This window comes from Neoarius graeffei, chromosome 23 (assembly GCF_027579695.1).
Source record: "Neoarius graeffei isolate fNeoGra1 chromosome 23, fNeoGra1.pri, whole genome shotgun sequence".
Classification (NCBI taxonomy): Eukaryota; Metazoa; Chordata; class Actinopteri; order Siluriformes; family Ariidae; genus Neoarius; species Neoarius graeffei.
In genome coordinates this window covers 31,628,432-31,648,206 of record NC_083591.1, presented here as the reverse complement: position 1 = coordinate 31,648,206, position 19,775 = coordinate 31,628,432, and the positions used below count along the sequence as shown (strand labels likewise).

At 43.6% G+C, this 19,775-nt stretch overlaps 1 protein-coding gene across 2 annotated transcripts in view; it reads right to left on the bottom strand.

Moving 5' to 3' along the window:
- Positions 1–19,277, bottom strand: part of ap1s3b (adaptor related protein complex 1 subunit sigma 3b) — a 64,579-nt gene extending 45,302 nt beyond the window's left edge. For both annotated transcript variants that reach the window (XM_060906079.1, XM_060906080.1), the window contains exon 1: positions 19,183–19,277. In XM_060906079.1, coding sequence (XP_060762062.1) covers positions 19,183–19,185 — 3 coding nt within the window. In that variant the 5' untranslated portion in view covers positions 19,186–19,277. The remainder of the gene's footprint in view (positions 1–19,182) is intronic.
- Between the last annotated feature and the right edge of the window lie 498 nt (positions 19,278–19,775).

Genomic DNA, 19,775 nt, shown 5'->3' with positions numbered 1-19,775 from the left:
CACTACAGCTGCCGGTGTTTTAAAAATTCCACAAACAGAAAAGAGTCAGCTCAAAAAAATGTATGAAAAGTTTCTAAAGAACTAACTTCTATTAAATTCATTCCTGATACAGTACTGGTGCCATATAATAGCATGGAAATCTATAAAATACCTGAAATCAAACGTTTTCAAAGACAAGATACATCTGGATAGAGAAGATGAGACACACCCAGATCAAGGACTAAGCAGGAAGTAGGAAAGAAATGAATGGGTTCAAACAGCAAGAAGAGACAAATATACACATGGGCATTATCGAAAGAAAAAAATGGAAATGGGACTTTACAGGATTAATCAGGAAGTAATATATTTTCGAAACAACGAAAGAGAAGTTGGGTGTATCGGTCTGTTTCTTCACAACAGGGAGCTTGGAATACTATAATCATAAACAAATTACGCCACGGCCCACATGTAAATGCACTGAATGTTTACAGACCACACAAACACGCCCAAAGGAACTAAGAATATTTTGGCTCACAGTGGAGAAGAAAATAAAGTATGTAAAAGCTTGAAAGGTGTACAGGCATACGTATACTCAGTGTAATTAATGGTCATATAAAGCCTCGGTCACAACCGGCCGTACGTGCTCCTACGGCCGGTCTACGTGCAAAAAACGCAAGAAACGCACAGAGGGCGCGCGTGTGACGTGCTGATTTTCGAGCCGTAGACTGACCTCAGACCGGCCGCAGAGGTTCTTTGTCATGTCAAACAAACTCTACGGGCGCTTACGTTTTTTTCAGGTTGCAAGACAAACTTACGGCCAACGTGCGTCTTTCTCCACGAACAAAAAAAAAACGCAGCGATTTGGGAAACGCCAAAAATCGCACGGCCAAAAAATCGTACGTCCGGTTGTGACCTAGGCTTAAGACTATATAGCGCAAGCACAGCTTTATAAATTCCTCACTGTGACCTCAAGGATGTGTTTCCCTGTCAGTGTTATCCTAAGTGGAGGAGCTGAATTTCCTCCACTGTTATGTTCTCAATTCATTTTCCCTCTATTGTTCTCACGCACGTGCGCACACGCATGCACACCCCTGCTGTTTCAGGAATACTGCTGACATGCTCATGCAGTGCCTTTAGCTCCTCCGGTAATTTATTATAAGAAACACAGAACTATCTTCATCTTCACTTACTCTGCAAATTTCATGAGTATAGGATTACTGACTAAAATAAACCACTGAAGATGACTTTGTTTAATGCCAGACGTGAACTTCATTTTCCCAGAAGAGCTTCAGAATCTTAAATATAAGTTTCTTTGACAAATGGAAGTTAGGTTTAAGTGTCTATTGCTTGATCTAAAGCCTGTTTTGTGATCTGAGCTGTCTTTTAACCTTCATCCTATCAAGTGGGGTCCATCTGGACCCCGCACCTATATGTTTGTTTGCCATTTTAAAAATATGTGACATACTGCCTCACCGTTTTATGAATTTGTCGGAATTTATGTCTTAATTAAAACACTAAAGTACCGGAAGATCAGCTTTTTGCATTGTGAAGGTATAATTAATTTGTTGCTGGGGTCCAACCGGACCCCAGAGTAAAGTTTATCTGTCTTTCATTTTATAATTGAATAGCACACTGAAAGTTCATCTCATCTCATTATCTCTAGCCGCTTTATCCTTCTACAGGGTCGCAGGCAAGCTGGAGCCTATCCCAGCTGACTACGGGTGAAAGGCGGGGTACACCCTGGACAAGTCGCCAGGTCATCACAGGGCTGACACATAGACACAGACAACCATTCACACTCACATTCACACCTACGCTCAATTTAGAGTCACCAGTTAACCTAACCTGCATGTCTTTGGACTGTGGGGGAAACCGGAGCACCCAGAGGAAACCCACGCGGACACGGGGAGAACATGCAAACTCCACACAGAAAGGCCCTCGCCGGCCCCAGGGCTCGAACCCGGACCTTCTTGCTGTGAGGCGACAGCGCTAACCACTACACCACCGTGCCGCCCACACTGAAAGTTAACTTCTTTTATTTCTTTTATGTTCCATAATGAAACTACCAAGGCATTCCTTCTTGGGGTCCGTGTGGACCCCACTGCTGCAATAAGCACAGGCTGCAAAACAAAAGCCCTAAATTATTTTACAATTACTTTTTTGTTTTAAATTCTGTAAGAAAAGACCTAAGTTGTAATCCAGAATGTTTTACAGCTGCATGAGCTGCAAAAATCATGTATATAATGCCAATTTTTTTTTGTGGCGCTATAATTTGCTACATGTATGCTAGTTATTGCAATATTATTGCAATGTTATTGCATTTATAATACATCATTGATATTCAGCCATAGTGGATTTTGTTCTTCAATAAAGTTATGTCTGTTTGCTGTATTGAATTGGTTCTTACTGCATTGATTTCAAGGTATTCCCTCCTGGGGTCCATACGGACCCCGCCTGGTAGTTTGTGTATGTAAAATTGGCTGGTAGGATGAAGGTTAAGTGTGTTCTTTATGCCTTGGGCCCTTTAGTGTATTGCTGTTATTAATACAAGATGTTCTGAACAAAACTTATCTGATGATTTTGTCTTTATAAGCTTTAATTTTAAAGAAAAGTATTGGGGTCCAAACGGACCCCACATGGTAAGATTAAGGTGTAAAATAGCATGGTAGGATGAGGGTTAAGATTATTACATGTCACGTTATACAGACTGTATAATGTCTGTTTCTGTGCAATAACATGTTCTCCATGTCGGGTTATAGGATGAAGATCATCTAATGACAGATCTGAGGTTCAACAGGGCGGCACGGTGGTGTAGCGGTTAGCACTGTCGCCTCACAGCAAGAAGGTTCTGGGTTCGAGCCCAGTGGCTGACAGGGGCCTTTCTGTGTGGAGTTTGCATGTTCTCCCCGTGTCTGTGTGGGTTTCCTCTGGGTGCTCTGATTTCCCCCAAAGACATGCTGGTTAGTGGCGGCACGGTGGTGTAGTGGTTAGCGCTGTCGCCTCACAGCAAGAAGGTCCTGGGTTCGAGCCCCGTGGCCGGCGAGGGCCTTTCTGTGTGGAGTTTGCATGTTCTCCCCGTGTCCGCGTGGGTTTCCTCCGGGTGCTCCGGTTTCCCCCACAGTCCAAAGACATGCAGGTTAGGTTAACTGGTGACTCTAAATTGACCGTAGGTGTGAGTGTGAATGGTTGTCTGTGTCTATGTGTCAGCCCTGTGATGACCTGGCGACTTGTCCAGGGTGTACCCCGCCTTTCGCCCGTAGTCAGCTGGGATAGGCTCCAGCTTGCCTGCGACCCTGTAGAAGGATAAAGCGGCTAGAGATAATGAGATGAGATGAGACATGCTGGTTAGTCTAATTGGTGGCTCTAAATTGACCGTAGGTGTGAATGGTTGTTTGTCTCTAAGGCAGCTGGGCCATAGAAGGTTCACGCTGCACGCTGCATGCTGCACGCTACACGTTCACGTGAAGAACCGGACCCTGGGCCATTAAACTTCATGCTTGGATGTTCACGTGTTGCGTCTGTTCTACTTTGACCGCAATACGGACTCTTCGGATGACGACGATTGCCTCATTCTGCTTTTACTGAGACAGAGGAAGAGAAAAAGGAACAGAATTTGGAGCCGAGAACACTTCCTTCTGAGAGAAACCCGTGGTGAATTTCACCGAACATTCTATAATCTGCTTGACAATCCCGATGAAGAACTATTTTTCAATTATACCATTCAATTATATTTTTTCTGAAGTTTTCCCCTGAAAGCACAGAGTTATCTCCCTAGACCCGTTCTGATTGGCTGGCGCGGCGGTGACCGCATGCATTGACTGGAATTTCCATCTTCACGCCTAGAAAAAAGTGTGCATGTTCATTTCACGCTTCACGCGTGAAGTGTGCAGCGTGCAACGTGAACGCCGTTCTATGGCCCAGAGCAAGTCATGCTACGTTTGTCCACTTTTCTTTACACGCGTGTAGCGTGTAGTGTGCAGCATGCAGCGTGCAGCGTGAACCTTCTATGGCCCAGCAGCCTAAGAGCCCTGTGATGACCTGACGACTTGTCCAGGGTGTACCATAGTCAGCTGGGATAGGCTCCAGCTTGCCTGTGACCCTGCACAGGATAAGCGGCTACAGATAATGGAGATATATCAAAGTCAATAATTTGAACATTTTGGAAAATAGGTTTGAAATAACGATTGTATTCAATTATCTTGTCATTAAAGATGCTATAGCATACAGATAATGCTTGTCATGGAATCGGTTCCACCGGAAATGTGACGACAATGTCCATGATCAAAAACTGTGAGTCACAACTTAATGAAATCATGTCAATATCGGGTGTGTCCTCCATGGGCGTTCACAACTGCGATACAACGTCTCCTCATGGATTGGATGATGCGTCTGAACACAGCTTGGGGTATGCGCCGCCATATTTGTACCAACATGGCACCAAGCTCCTGCAAGTTCTGTGGAGGGTTCCAGTGGTGCCAGTTTGATGGAGACGTGTCTGGAGATTATGGATGGTCCGTCGACTGCATCCCATAACCCTCGCAACGTCAGTGACGGATGTTCCCGTATTCAGCATGCCAATGGCACGTTCACGCTGAATGTTTGACAGTCGTGGCATTGCAATTTAACGAATAATTAACCATAAAACCTTGTTTTTCTGAGATGACACTCTACTCTGCTACCGTGAGATCAATTGTACGTGTATCAATAGGTCACGTCACTTGTGTCACGTGGAAACGTGATTTTAGCGTGCAGTGCTCTCGCACGTGCTACGTAGGCCCGACCAGTAGAATGAATGTGTGATGTAATGCCCTTGACAATGCATTTAACCATAATCACAACAAGAACTCTTTCAAGAAAAGTTTCTAAACACTATTTGAAAAATAATGAGTGTCAACACCATTCGAGTACTAATCTGGGCTTGTGCAGAAATTTCAGTCGTGTAAACCGAAACATCTTACAAAGTGAGCATGAGGTTATAAGCATATTTGGTTTTGTTCATTAGCATGCTTGACCATGAGTTGGCCTAGTGGTTAGCGTGTCCGCCTCTTGATTGGGAGATTGCGAGTTCTACTCACGGTCGGGTCATACCAAAGACCATCATAAAAATGGTACCTACTGCCGTCTGGCAAGGCACACTGCAATACAGATGCGAGTGGGGAGTCAAACTCTCGTAGTTACCAGAAGACCAGGCCCCCACTGTAACCCTAGCTATGTACGGTAAGAGGCCGAGGGCTACGGAAACGGAGAGCGGCACCGCCCTATGCGCCACATGGCATGGGAAGGACTTTGATTTGATTAGCATGCTTAGCTCGTTTTGCCAGTGCCACTAGCATACTTGTTGCTCTGCACAAGTTTCGTCTAATCATATGACATCCTTGTATTGATGTCTTGTAGATGCCCATAGCAGAGCTCACACTCTGAGATTTTATTGCCAGAACTTTGTCGTCGACTGTCTTTGGTCACAGTGGCATGAAATCGGACGCCTTTCTCAATTCACGACCATTTGTAAAACCAGGCCAAATCATACAGCGTGAAGCTGACTTAAAGGTAGACTGACATTCAGATTTTTCAAGTGTAGGTCATAAAAAGAATTTCCCCTGACACCCAATTATTTTTGTTTAGTGGACCGAAAGCTACTGAATTCAAATCACAGACTTCCAATTTTATTAGTTTTTTTTTTATAGAACAATTAATGAATTTCGGACCACGTGGCACTAAGTTCTCTGCTATTATTTCTTGCTTCACCGTGACGCAGTACAATATACTACGTCATGCATCATGTGGTGGGCTTTCCCCATTTGCACAAGGCATTGTGGGATACAAATTTGAAACAGGAGAAGAAAATGGAGGACACGAATGAAACGTGAAAGACCGACTACAGTAACGGAAAGCGAGTAGAAAAGACGTTATGTTGCAAAGGAAAGGAAACGCAGGACCAAACTAATAAATATCGGCGATCAGCGAGCACCTCGGTGTGATCAGCTGTTTGTTTAGCGACAGAAAATGTAACTGTGAGTGCACGGTCAAGGTAAACCTGTAGATGGCAGTAATGCAACACTGGATGCCAGCTGCCGTAGAATCCAAGAAAAGAAGGAGAAGACGATGCCCAAAGTTAAACATGTGCATGTGCACACGGACTTCCTCTGTCTGCTTGACTGCGTAAAGCGAGCGATTTCATGCACATTGTTTGCGAGGGAATCTCCTGAAATTAAATAACTTCCCAGCTACAGAATGGCCTGTTTTTTTAACATATTACAGAAATAAACATATATCACAATGACCAAATTTCAGAGGGAACTAAATTTCACCAGTTTTATGAAATCGAAAGGCCGTCTAGCTTTAAGTAATCAGGAAGGTTTGACAACCCTAGATAGCACATAACTGCAGGGTGCTTCAGTACCTTAAAGTCAAACAAAACCCAAAAATAAACTCTGTTTTCCGATCACAGCAAGTGCCCCGATGTGCCCCACTGCACATTTAAATTAAAAAATAAAATTTTATAAGAAGGGAGGCACAGTGGTGTAGTGGTTAGTGCTGTCGCCTCACAGCAAGAAGGTCCGGGTTCGAGCCCCATAGCCGGCAAGGGTCTTTCTGTGCGGAGTTTGCATGTTCTCCCCGTGTCTGCGTGGGTTTCCTCCGGGTGCTCTGGTTTCCCCCACAGTCCAAAGACATGCAGGTTAGGTTAACTGGTGACTCTAAATTAAACGTAGGTGTGAGTGTGAATGGTTGTCTGTGTCTATGTGTCAGCCCTGTGATGACCTGGTGCCTTGTCCAGGGTGTACCCCGCCTTTCGCCCGTAGTCAGCTGGGATAGGCTCCAGCTTGCCTGCGACCCTGTAGAACAGGATAAAGTGGCTAGAGATAATGAGATGAGATTTTATAAGAACAACTTATCCATTTTAAAAGTTATGATATTGTTAAAAATAGGCTTACCTAGGCGCAGCCATTTACACTGAAACCAGGTATCTGGCTGTGATGTAACCAGATCACTAGTACGCTGTTTACCTTAGTAACACACAGCAATCAAATAAAGGCTCTAATTTAAAAAAAATAATAATAATAATCCCCAGGCACAACTGCGCTCACCCTCTCGCTCTCTCTGTATTGACTGCTTCAGATGGGTGAATACAGAGAAAGAACTTCACTGTGCTGTAATGTGTATGTGACAAAGGCTTTTGTACGGAAGCATATTGCTGCCACAACAGAAAAAAGAAAAAAAAATCAGTATCACATAATAACATGAAAAGTTTATTGTTATAACAATATATATTTTCATGTTATAACGTGGTGGGTGTAGTGGTTAGCGCTGTCGCCTCACAGCAAGAAGGTCCGGGTTCGAGCCCCGTGGCTGGCAAGGGCCTTTCTGTGCGGAGTTTGCATGTTCTCCCCGTGTCCGTGTGGGTTTCCTCCGGGTGCTCCGGTTTCCCCCACAGTCCAAAGACATGCAGGTTAGGTTAACTGGTGACTCTAAATTGACCGTAGGTGTGAATGTGAGTGTGAATGGTTGTCTGTGTCTATGTTTCAGCCCTGTGATGACCTGGCGACTTGTCCAGGGTGTACCCCGCCTTTCGCCCGTAGTCAGCTGGGATAGGCTCCAGCTTGCCTGCGACCCTGTAGAAGGATAAAGCGGCTAGAGATAATGAGATGAGAATGAGATGTTATAACGTGACATGTTTCACGTTATATGTGATAATTTATATTGTTAACGTGATAACTTTAAACTCATGTTGGAATCTGTGGTTTGAACGAGGTGCGCGCAGAATAAACTGGGTAATATATGTCAACAGTCTCCTGTTCGTGATTTTGGTGACACTACAGTTTATCACAGGAAAGTTATTGAATATTTTTCCCAATAATAATTCCCCAAAATTATGCAAAAGCACATTTTTCCAAAATAACTGTTGTAGCATACAGGAGAACAAACAGGACACTGCTGGTGTGTGCAGTGATTTTGGTGACACTACAGTGAATAAGAGTGAAGTTACTGAATATTTCCATAGCATCTCTTTTCGGTCCTGCACTTTTTAGATGGTCCCTGCGCACTCGTCTCACAGCCAGCTGCACACAGAGACCAGCGTTATTTGTCCAGCCCGGAGAATGAATTGTTTTGATTAAAATTGGATTGTAGCTCGTTGTCTACCTTGGTACAGTCAGAAAGACAGGTGTATTGTGTTTTAACAACCTTTTGCTTTAGAGTTATTGATCCGGGAAGTTTGAATCTGTGAATATATTTCCAACTTTACCACAGTTCAATCCAAGGCATGAAACAGAACTTGATTAAATCATGTAAACTGCCCAGTTTATTCTCCACACACCTCATTCGTTCAAACCATAGATTCAAACATAAGTTTAAAGTTGTTACGTTATAACGTGAAAAGTTTCATGTTTGAACAATATAAATTATCACGTCATAATGTGACACCAAATTATCACGTTATAACATGAAGTGTTTCATGTAATAACGTGAAAAAAAAAATTATTTACCAGCTGGGAGGTCCGTATTGTGAAATACCGTGAAGGAGGTCTTGAAAGTACTGAGCGAGGGCTCTGGGCTGAGGTCAGTATTCAAGGCCGAGGTCACAGTATTTCACGATATGGACCGACCTTAAGCTGGTAAATAATATATTTATTTTTTTCTTTACCAAATTCTAACAGAAAACGAGAGCGCCCAAAAAGGAAAACTGAGCCAAGCAGCCATTTTGAATCCTCATTCACGGCTGTAATGCAAATTGCTTCCTCCTCGGTACACAAGTTCACTTCCATGGCAGGAAAAAAACTACATTTTGCCGCCTGTGTAGTCCCCTATTTATACAAAATTGAGTCATTCAGGATTCAGCCATGTTTTTGCTCGGCATCAGCAACAGTTACAGGTTTTTATCTTTCTTCTGAAATGTTTTCTTTTATTTCGTAGGGGTGGGCAAAAATATCGATACGGCGATATATCGCGATACTTTGTCTTCCGATTCAGTATCGATACTCAAAATTTGAATATCGATATTTTTTCAAATAATAAATCATGTTTCAGACGGGTTGTAAATCCAGTACGACTTCCGCACCTCCGCTACCTCACTGCAAGGCACTCTTCGTCTTCTCTTTTTTCCCCCGGCGGTTGCAGTGAGGAAAAAAAACAAGCAAGCATGGCTGTTAAAGTAAACCTAGAGATGCCGCCGAACTTTAAGGCAGATGTTTGGAGGTACTTTGGATTCCAAAGGAAAGGAGAAAAAAACAGTGAGCTGGACAAAGAGTACGCACTTTGCAAAGCCTGTTTCGCTCCAATTAGATATTCAGGTAACACAACAAACTTGTGAACTTACTTAGCACGACACCACCCCGACATATTAGCTCAGCCGGAGCCACCGAAACCCGACCCGAAGCAAACTACACTGGACAGCGCTAGGGCTGGGTATCACCAGATACCTCACGATACGATACTATGGCGATATTTTGCCCACGATAACGATATCACGGTACAGCGATTCTGCGATAATCGATATATTGCAAGAAATTTCAACCACATCACAATATCTGTGTCACTGAAGAAAATCAGAATTTATTGACCACTGTAAAATTACATTTCACATACATAACGACACACTCTTGCCAGACATATATTTGTCTCTATTCCACTGCTGGCAAAACCAAGAGTTGCTTCACTACAACATACAGAAAATTCCCATTTCTGTGCTAATATTATCAATTTTTCTGTAAGCATGGACACATCAGTGCTGCTTAACAAGCAGAATCAAATTGTTTTATGAAAACTTAAAACTTGCACTGCAGACTGCACATACATTTCAGTGCTAACACTAATATCAATTTGTTCTTTGTAAACTTGAGAACATATACCTGAGAACATTTAACTTGTGCTTATTTTGCAGGAACAACACACTGTCTGAAACACATTGAAAAGTGCAGTGGGCATCTTAATTGGAGCATCTTAATTTAATTGGAGCGAAACAGGTTTTGCAGAGTGCATTCTCTTTTGTCCGGCTCACTGTTTTTTTTTCTCCTTTCCTTTGGAATCCAAAGTGCCTCCAAACATCTGCCTTAAAGTTCGGCGGCGTCTCTAGGTTTATGTTAACAGCCACGCTTGCCTGTTTTTTTTCCTCACTGCAACCGCCGGGGGAAAAAAGAGAAGATGAAGAGTGCCTTGCAGTGAGATAGCGGCACAGCGACACCTCGCGGAGCGGAGGTGCGGAAGTCGTACTGGATTTACAACCCGTCTGAAACATTATTTTATTATTTGAAAAAATATCGATATTCAAATTTTGAGTATCGATATTGAATTGGAAGACAACGTATCGCGATATATCGCCGTATCGATATTTTTGCCCACCCCTAGACAGCGCCAAAGTCCTCCCATCTACTTCAGTGATGTGTGACTTACTGTAACTGTGAACTTAATTTTGTCATTTAAGGCCAAAGGCAAGAAGCTGCACTTTATTCTGCATTTTCAATTTTAGTGTGTGTGAGACACTGCATTTTATTTTGAGTATTTACTCTAAGTTCAGAAGAAACGTGATTCACTGAGGTTTCAGTTCAGTTTCAGTGTGTGGACACTGACCCACACTGCACTTTGTTTCATAATTGTGCTCAGGGAGACTAAGATGCACACTGCACTTTTCAATGTGTTCCAGACAGTGTGTTGTTCCTGCAAATATGTTGTAACTTGTGCTTGTATAGTTACAATAAAATGGCATGGATAATTAGAATTACATTGTTTTGACTCAGTTTGTCCCATGAATTATCACTATCATCTGATGTACATACAACTCGGATTTTAAGATGCATAATGCATTTTACATTTTTCAGTGAACTATGTAGAATATCGCAATATATCGCAAAATTTTGATATCGCAATATCGTACCGTATCGTGACTCAAGTATCGTGATGCGTATCGTATCATGAGGTCCTTGGCAATACCCACCCCATTATTTCATCTTCATCAGGGTAGAAAAACTCGCTTTCGCTGTGAAGACTGTCGTTATCGCTATCCATGATGTAAAAGTAATGCTATTCTCCTGAGAAACGCGAAAATAAATGTTGACAAAAATTGCTACTATGTTTGTTGTCGTTGTGAACGAGCGAGTCGCCAGAGGTCCGTAACTGGGGTCCGTATTGTAGGATACGGACCCGCTCGCCAGCCAATCAGAGCGCGGGATTTGATGGAAACCGGACCGCGAAAAAAAATAAATTGTTGCAACGTGAAAAATATACTGTTATAACAAAATTTTCACGTTATTACGTGATAGTGATAGTTTTCTTTTTTCTGGTGTGGCAGCTATAGAGATCTTGCAGTCACATGACCGGAAAGTTAACAGCCGCCATCTTGTCGGTAAAAAACACCACTGAATACTGCTGCACTCGTGTACAGAATGGATCAATTTCAACCGACGGACTACACGGCTCATTTTTCTAATGAACAGATAATTAGATATATGTCTAAAATAAACGATCTACAGATTAATGACCCTTATGGCTTACCGGACGGAGTTTTCACGACCGTGTCAGTGAATTTTGAACTGCCAGCGGAATACCCAGACGTGTATAATTACCTCATCAACTTTCCCTCGCTGTTCAGTGGTGAAGCACTGCGTGCTTATAAATCTCTGGACAGTTATCTTTACAGAAATTCAGGATTTGTCAGCGACTCAGATGTGGCATCTTGTAAACAAGAAAATAATCCTCATTGGACGGGTAAGTCACTTAAGTATTACTAGTACTGCACTGACCAGCCGATTATAGAATAGAATAGAATAGAATAGAATAAGGTAATTCCAGCTGTAATTCCAAATCGTCTGTCTTGTTTACATGGATCTGGCGTTGGAGAGGTAGAGGCTTAGCAGTGGAGGTTTGAGTGGCTGTTTTCTGAACTTAGTCAACAGGCCGGCTCTGCCTGCAGCCTCGCTTTTGCTTCCTCTCCCGACGCCGCCTCCTTCGCTTTGCTTCCGATAACAATCCACGGAGACCCCGCTGGTCTCGCTATCTCGTCCGGAATGTTGTGCATGCGATGGAAATCGCTACAAACCGTCATTTTCTGCTGGAAACCAATGTCCAGTAAGTCCATACGGTTGTAGTGGATATTGAAGTCCGGTACAGACGAACAACATGCAAAAATACACACAAAAAACATAAAATACGTGCACAGGTAGGGAGAGCTTGTAGCCGCAGCCATTGTAGTAGAATTGTATATAGTAGGGTTTTCCAGAAGAAAAGGTAGAAGCAGAAGTAGAAGGCGGAAATATGGCGTTTGACCGACAAGATGGCGTCTGTCACAATCTGGATCGGCTGTGACGTCACATGCAAGATCTCTATACACTTCCGTAGCTTCTAATTCTAAAAACCTAATCAGGAATTTTCTGTAACCATGTGATTTTTATTAGCGACGAAAACCGCAAATCAACAGACTTCACTATGATGAAGTGTAAATCTCACTCTGCTAGATAACGCACACGCAGTACTTACACAGAGACTAGTAAACAATGGCAGGCGTCCTAACAATGTGATTTGCGCCATCTAAAAAGATCGCTTTTCTCAGTGAATAAAAACAAACAAAAGCATTTCACATAAAAACACAAGGACGTTTTTTGACAAACAAACAAACAAACAAACAAACAAACAAACAAACAAACAAACAAACAAACAAACAAAACCACTGAGTAGCCAGGGATGACGTTTATAGGCAGCAAAATGCTCTCATAGGCTGGGTATGAATCTGCTCACTGTTTACTTGTGTGTGTGTGTGTGTGTGTGTGTGTGTGTGTGTGTGTGTGTGTGTGTGTGTGTGTGCAAAGCAAATTTTCTGCTCGGTCGCTCACTAGTTCAAACAGATCCTGTTTATTTAATACTAGTATTCATATGCAACACTGACTTTCCTTTAATCCTTTCCTTTAACTCCTTTGGTAGTTTGGGACATGTTTATAAAATGTATGTTCGGGGGCTACAGATTTGTGGATTTACGAAAAGAAAAGCTCAACAATTTGTGAAGTTTTGCTCTGCATCAGTCAAAATTGGTAGTTATTTCATCTGGAAATGTAGATACCACCTTTATCCTTGATGTGAATATTATGATTGATGCCAAGCTGCTATAAGAAACTCTTTTAAAGTAATATTTGGATTCTGATATATGTATCTTACTTGCTAATCCAAAGAAAGAATTAATGTGTGTGTGTGTGTGTGTGTGAGAGAGAATTTAAGGATAGTGGATGTAGTAAGACTTGGGCGTAGTGCACAAAGTGTCTCGCGAAACAGGATGGTTCACCTCCTACACACACACAAACACATGCACGCACGCACGCAGTTGGGAACCACTGTGTGTGATGAGGCATGCTGAATCTCAATTATTATTATTATTATTACTACTACTACTACTACTACTAATAATAATAATCTAATTAGATCATAACCTAGACTTATATTTATACTTTAATGTAATATCCAGGGGTGACCAATTATTCTTGGCATTGATATGAAGTGCTCAAATCAGATGTTACACTACACGGCCAAAAGTTTGTAGACACCTGACCATCTATGCCGTATGTGAGCCTTCCCCCAAAAACCAGAAGCACAAAAATTTTCGGGAATGTCTTTGTATGTTGTATACTTTGTACACGTCACTGAAACTAAGGAGCCCAAACCTGTTCCAGCGTGATAAGGCGCCTGTGCATGAAATGTGCATCATGAAGCCGTGAGTGGAAGAACTCGAGTGTTCTACACAGAGCCCTGACCTCAACCCCACTGAACACCTTTTGGATGAAGTGGAACGCCGAGGTAACCCTCCTCACTTAACCCACATCAGTCCCTGATCTCATCTGTACTGCTCTTGTGGCTGAATGAACACAAATCCCGACATCCAAAATCTAGTGGAAAGCCTTCCCGGAAGAGTGGGGCTCGTCGTGAATCAGGGATTCAACCTGAAATGGGATGTTGAAAAAAATGTGTCCTTGTCTACCTTGGTACAGTCGGAAAGACGGGTGTATTGTGTTTTAACATTTTGCTTTAGAGCTATTGATCTGGGAAGTTTGAATCTGAATATATTTCCAACTTTACCACAGTTCAATCCAAAGCATGAAACAGAACCTGATTAGATCACGTAAACTGCCCAGTTTATTCTCCACACACCTCACTCATTCAAACCACAGATTCAAAAATAAGCTTAAAGTTGTTACGTTTTAACGTGAAAAGTTTCAGGACACTGCACCAAGGCGCTGCATGTCCCAAGCCAGAAACATCATCAGTGACCCCTCACACCCTCACTATGGACTGTTCTTCCCTCTGGCCTCTGGAAAGAGGTTCCACAGCATTCGGTGCAGGACCACCAGGTTCTGTAACAGCTCTCCCCCCCCCAGGCCACCAGACTCCTGAACTCCAAATCCAAACTCTATTCATACTTGAACAATTCTTAATTCCACAGGTCACCTGATACTGTTGCACTTTATAATATTTTTGCTGCTGCATAATTTAATTTAATACATTTCATATTTAATTCTGTGCTAAGCCAAATTGCAATGAAATTTCGTTCCGTGTACACTTGTTGCATACTGAATGACAATAAAGGTTGTCTAAGTTAAGGGCGGCACGGTGGTGTAGTGGTTAGCACTGTCGCCTCACAGCAAGAAGGTTCTGGATTCGAGCCCAGCAACTAGCGAGGGTCTTTCTTGTCTGGAGTTTGCATGTTCTCCCCATGTCTGTGTGGGTTTCCTCCGGGTGCTCCGGTTTCCCCAACAGTCCAAAGACATTCAGGTGAGGTTAATTGGTGACTAAACTGACCGTAGGTGTGAATGTGAGTGTGAATGGTTGTTTGCATCAGCCCTGCGATAACTTGATGACTTGTCCAGGATGTACCCCGTGTCTCGCCCATAGTCAGCTGGGATAGGCTCCAGCTTGCCCGCAACAGTGTAGAACAGGATAAACGGCTACACATAATGGATGGAAGTTTCATGTTTTGCCAATACGAATTATCATGTTATAAGCCTAGGTCACAACCGGACGTATGATTTTTTGGCCGTGCGATTTTTGGCGTTTCCCAAATCGCTGCGGTTTTTTTTGTTCATGGAGAAAGACGCACGTTGGCCGCAAGTTTGTCTTGCAACCTGAAAAAAACGTAAGCGCCCGTAGAGTTTGTTTGACATGACAAAGAACCTCTGCGGCCAGTCTACGGCTCGAAAATCAGCACGTCACACGCGTGCCCTCCATGCGTTTCTTGCGTTTTTTGCATGTAGACCTGCCGTAGGAGCACGTACGGCCGGTTGTGACCGAGGCATTAATGAGACACCAGGCAGCACAGGGGTATAGTGGTTAGTACTGTCACCTCACAGCAAGAAGGTTCCGGGTTCGAGCCCAGCGACCAGTGAGGGCCTTTCTTGTCTGGAGTTTGCATGTTGTCTGCGTGGGTTTCCTCCGGGTGCTCCGGTTTCCCCAACAGTCCAAAGACATTTAGGTTAGGTTAATTGGTGACTAAATTGACCGTAGGTGTGAATGTGGGTGTGGATGGTTGTTTGCGTCAGCCCTGCAATAACTTGACGACTTGTCCAGGGTGTACCCCATAGTCAGCCGGGATAGGCTCCAGCTTGCCTGCGACCCTGTAGGACAGGATAAGCGGCTACAGATAATGGATGGAAGTTTCATGTTTTGCCAATACAAATTATCATGTTATAATGTGACACCAGGCAGCACAGTGGTGTAGTGGTTAGCACTGTCGCCTCACAGCAAGAAGGTTCCGGGTTCGAGCCCAGCGACCAGCGAGGGCCTTTCTTGTCTGGAGTTTGCATGTTGTCTGCGTGGGTTTCCTCCGGGTGCTCCAGTTTCCCCGACAGTCCAAAGACATTCAGGTTAGGTTAATTGGTGACTAAATTGACCGTAGGTGTGAATGTGGGTGTGGACGGTTGTTTGCGTCAGCCCTGCGAAAACTTGACGACTTGTCCAGGGTGTACCCCATAGTCAGCTGGGATAGGCTCCAGCTTGCCCGCGACCCTGTAGAACAGGATAAACGGCTACAGATAATGGATGGAATTTTCATGTTTTGCCAATACAAATTATCATGTTATAAGCCTAGGTCACAACCGGACGTACGATTTTTTGGCCATGCAATTTTTGGCGTTTCCCAAATTGCTGCGTTTTTTTTTTGTTCGTGGAGAAAGACGCACGTTGGCCGCAAGTTTGTCTTGCAACCTGAAAAAAATGTAAGCGCCCGTAGAGTTTGTTTGACATGACAAAGAACCTCTGCGGCCGGTCTGCGGCCAGTCTACGGCTCGAAAATCAGCACGCCACACGCGCGCCCTCCGTGCGTTTCTTGCGTTTTTTGCACGTAGACCTGCCATAGGAGCACATACGGCCGGTTGTGACCGAGGCATTAATGTGACACCAGGCAGCACAGTGGTGTAGTGGTTAGTACTGTCGCCTCACAGCAAGAAGGTTCTGGGTTCGAGCCCAGCAACCAGCGAGGGCCTTTCTTGTCTGGAGTTTGCATGTTGTCTGCGTGGGTTTCCTCCGGGTGCTCCAGTTTCCCCAACAGTCCAAAGACATTTAGGTTAGGTTAATTGGTGACTAAATTGACCGTAGGTGTGAATGTGGGTGTGGATGGTTGTTTGCGTCAGCCCTGCAATAACTTGACGACTTGTCCAGGGTGTACCCCATAGTCAGCCGGGATAGGCTCCAGCTTGCCTGCGACCCTGTAGGACAGGATAAGCGGCTACAGATAATGGATGGAAGTTTCATGTTTTGCCAATACAAATTATCATGTTATAATGTGACACCAGGCAGCACAGTGGTGTAGTGGTTAGCACTGTCGCCTCACAGCAAGAAGGTTCCGGGTTCGAGCCCAGCGACCAGCGAGGGCCTTTCTTGTCTAGAGTTTGCATGTTGTCTGCGTGGGTTTCCTCCGGGTGCTCCGGTTTCCCCGACAGTCCAAAGACATTCAGGTTAGGTTAATTGGTGACTAAATTGACCGTAGGTGTGAATGTGGGTGTGGACGGTTGTTTGCGTCAGCCCTGCGATAACTTGACGACTTGTCCAGGGTGTACCCCATAGTCAGCTGGGATAGGCTCCAGCTTGCCTGCGACCCTGTAGAACAGGATAAACGGCTACAGATAATGGATGGAAGTTTCATGTTTTGCCAATGAGCAATTCCAGCGTTATGGACGTGACACTTGAACTCAAAATGGCAACAAATGACCCAGTGCATGTTTTATTGTCTCCCAGTATTTAAACAGGTGTTGCATATTTTAAGGCTGTACCATACTGGAGAAGTGATAGAACAAGAACAATTCCCATAGTACATCTAGGGCATGCCAGAAAACGCCAATAAAAGATGCGTTATGGATGTGACAGAAAAAGTATCACTTTTCTTGGGTGACTGTACATTTTTATCAAACTCTGTGAAATTGTAAACCTAATGTCGAAATGGAGATATCCATTTGATAGAGGGGTCCAAGGTGAATATTAAAAAATCTTTGTTTAAAATATTTTGTATTTCATGCAGAGTTTCGGAAGGAAAAGTCAGCGTTATGGATGTGACGAAATTCCGTTATGGATGTGACGCGTCTGAAATAGACATGGCATATGTTTAGAAAATCAGCAATTTAACCACCATAACCCTTTGAAAAACTCTCTAAATATCAGCTAAAACTATCAAAGTTCTTAAATAATATTTAGGATGGCTATTGTTTTGCTGTTTTGTGGATTTTAGCATACATTTCTGTGGCTTGTGGCAATAATATAGAATTGTACATGATCAAAGTTGATTTTAGCTTGGGTTTTACATTATAAGAAAGAAAGACTGACAGTGACATATTAGGTTGGTTACAAATTGGTTCAACTTATTCACATCTGTAAAATACAGGCCTAGGTGATATCTCTGGGAGTGGTTTTGATGTATTACATGTTGCTTTATTTTTGCATGGTGAGGTTGACATTTACATGGAATTGCCCCAATACAAATTACCATGTTATAAGCCTAGGTCACAACCGGACGTACGATTTTTTGGCCGTGCGATTTTTGGCGTTTCCCAAATCGCTGCGTTTTTTTTTTGTTCGTGGAGAAAGACGCACGTTGGCCGTAAGTTTGTCTTGCAACCTGAAAAAAACGTAAGCACCCGTAGAGTTTGTTTGACATGACAAAGAACCTCTGCGGCCGGTCTGCGGCCAGTGTACGGCTCGAAAATCAGCACGTCACACGCGCGCCCTCCGTGCGTTTCTTGCGTTTTTTGCACGTAGACATGCCGTAGGAGCACGTACGGCCGGTTGTGACCGAGGCATTAATGTGACACCAGGCAGCACAGTGGTGTAGTGGTTAGCACTGTCGCTTCACAGCAAGAAGGTTCTGGGTTCGAGCCCAGCGACCAGCGAAGGCCTTTCTTGTCTAGAGTTTGCATGTTGTCTGTGTGGGTTTCCTCCGGGTGCTCCGGTTTCTCCGACAGTCCAAAGACATGCAGGTTAGGTTAATTGGTGACTAAATTGACCGTAGGTGTGAATGTGAGTGTGAATGGTTGTCTGTGTCTATGTGTCAGCCCTGTGATGACCTGGCAACTTGTCCAGGGTGTACCCCGCCTCTCACCCGTAGTCAGCTGGGATAGGCTCCAGCTTGCCTGCGACCCTGTAGAACAGGATAAAGCGGCTAGAGATAATGGATGGATGGATGAATTATCACGTTATAACAAGTACTGTAATAACGTGAAAATATACTGTTATAACAATGAACTTTGCAAAAAAAAAAAAAGGTGTCCTGAGGAGGAAAAAAAACAAAGCAAAGAAAGAGGCTAAATGTCTAGGAGACATGGTGAGTGACGTGCATGGCAGAAGTAATGGCACCGTGTTTCTGAACTGAAATAATGAATCCAGTTTCTCTAGAAAGTTCTGAGTGACTTAGCCAAAGTAGCTTCTTATTACGGCTCGTAGGTGCAGTACTAATGACACAAGGTCAGCAAATGAACACAAACTCACTGAACTGTTACTGAATCCTTGTTTAACTTCCCTTCAGAGCACTTTTATCCGCCAAAAAAATAATGAAGTAAATGTGCGGATAAATAAAGTCGGAAGTTGAACGTAAACACCTGGTACAAACAGGTGCAGGCTCGCGACCTCCCCCTCCTCCCCCTCCTCCAGCCCGGAAATAAATAAATAAATGAATGAATGGATGGATGAATGAAAACACACCCACTGAAACACTACCGACTAACTTCAAGGGTGGGAAAATATACGACTTACCATTTTGAAAACCAAAGAGAATTTGTGGAATTAAAAGTTAGTGAATATCTCGAGCCTCCTGCTGCTCCGCCGGACACATCACTGTCTCTCCCAGAATGCTTCAAACAGAAAGTACAAAACTCCTCCTCCGACTCCGGAGCGTGATCCCAAACAGCATCACCCAGGCCATCAGAGTGCCCTACATAGGGCGTCTAAACCATTATTTCATAACCTATGTAGTGCACGTGTGCACAATCGAGGGAGGTAAATGGAACACGGCTATGTTTATGCGTCAGCGAATCCGCCTTGTTACACCTGTTCGAGGGTGTGGGAGGACTGGAGCGGGTCAGGTGGAAAACAAATGAGCCAGGCTTTTCTTCTTGACTTTTTGTTTTTTAATTAGGATATGTATACCCAGTACTGGATGTAACTGTAGAGACTTAAATTACTGTAAGTGGACTGAAAATAAACCTTTTTAGCCATGTTTTTGCTCGGCGTTAGCAGCAGTTAGAGGTTTTTATAGCTTTCTCCTGAAATGTTTTCTTTTATTTCTTCTTCCTCAGGGTAGTAAAACTCGCTTTCGCTGTGAACACTGTCGTTATCGCTATCCATGC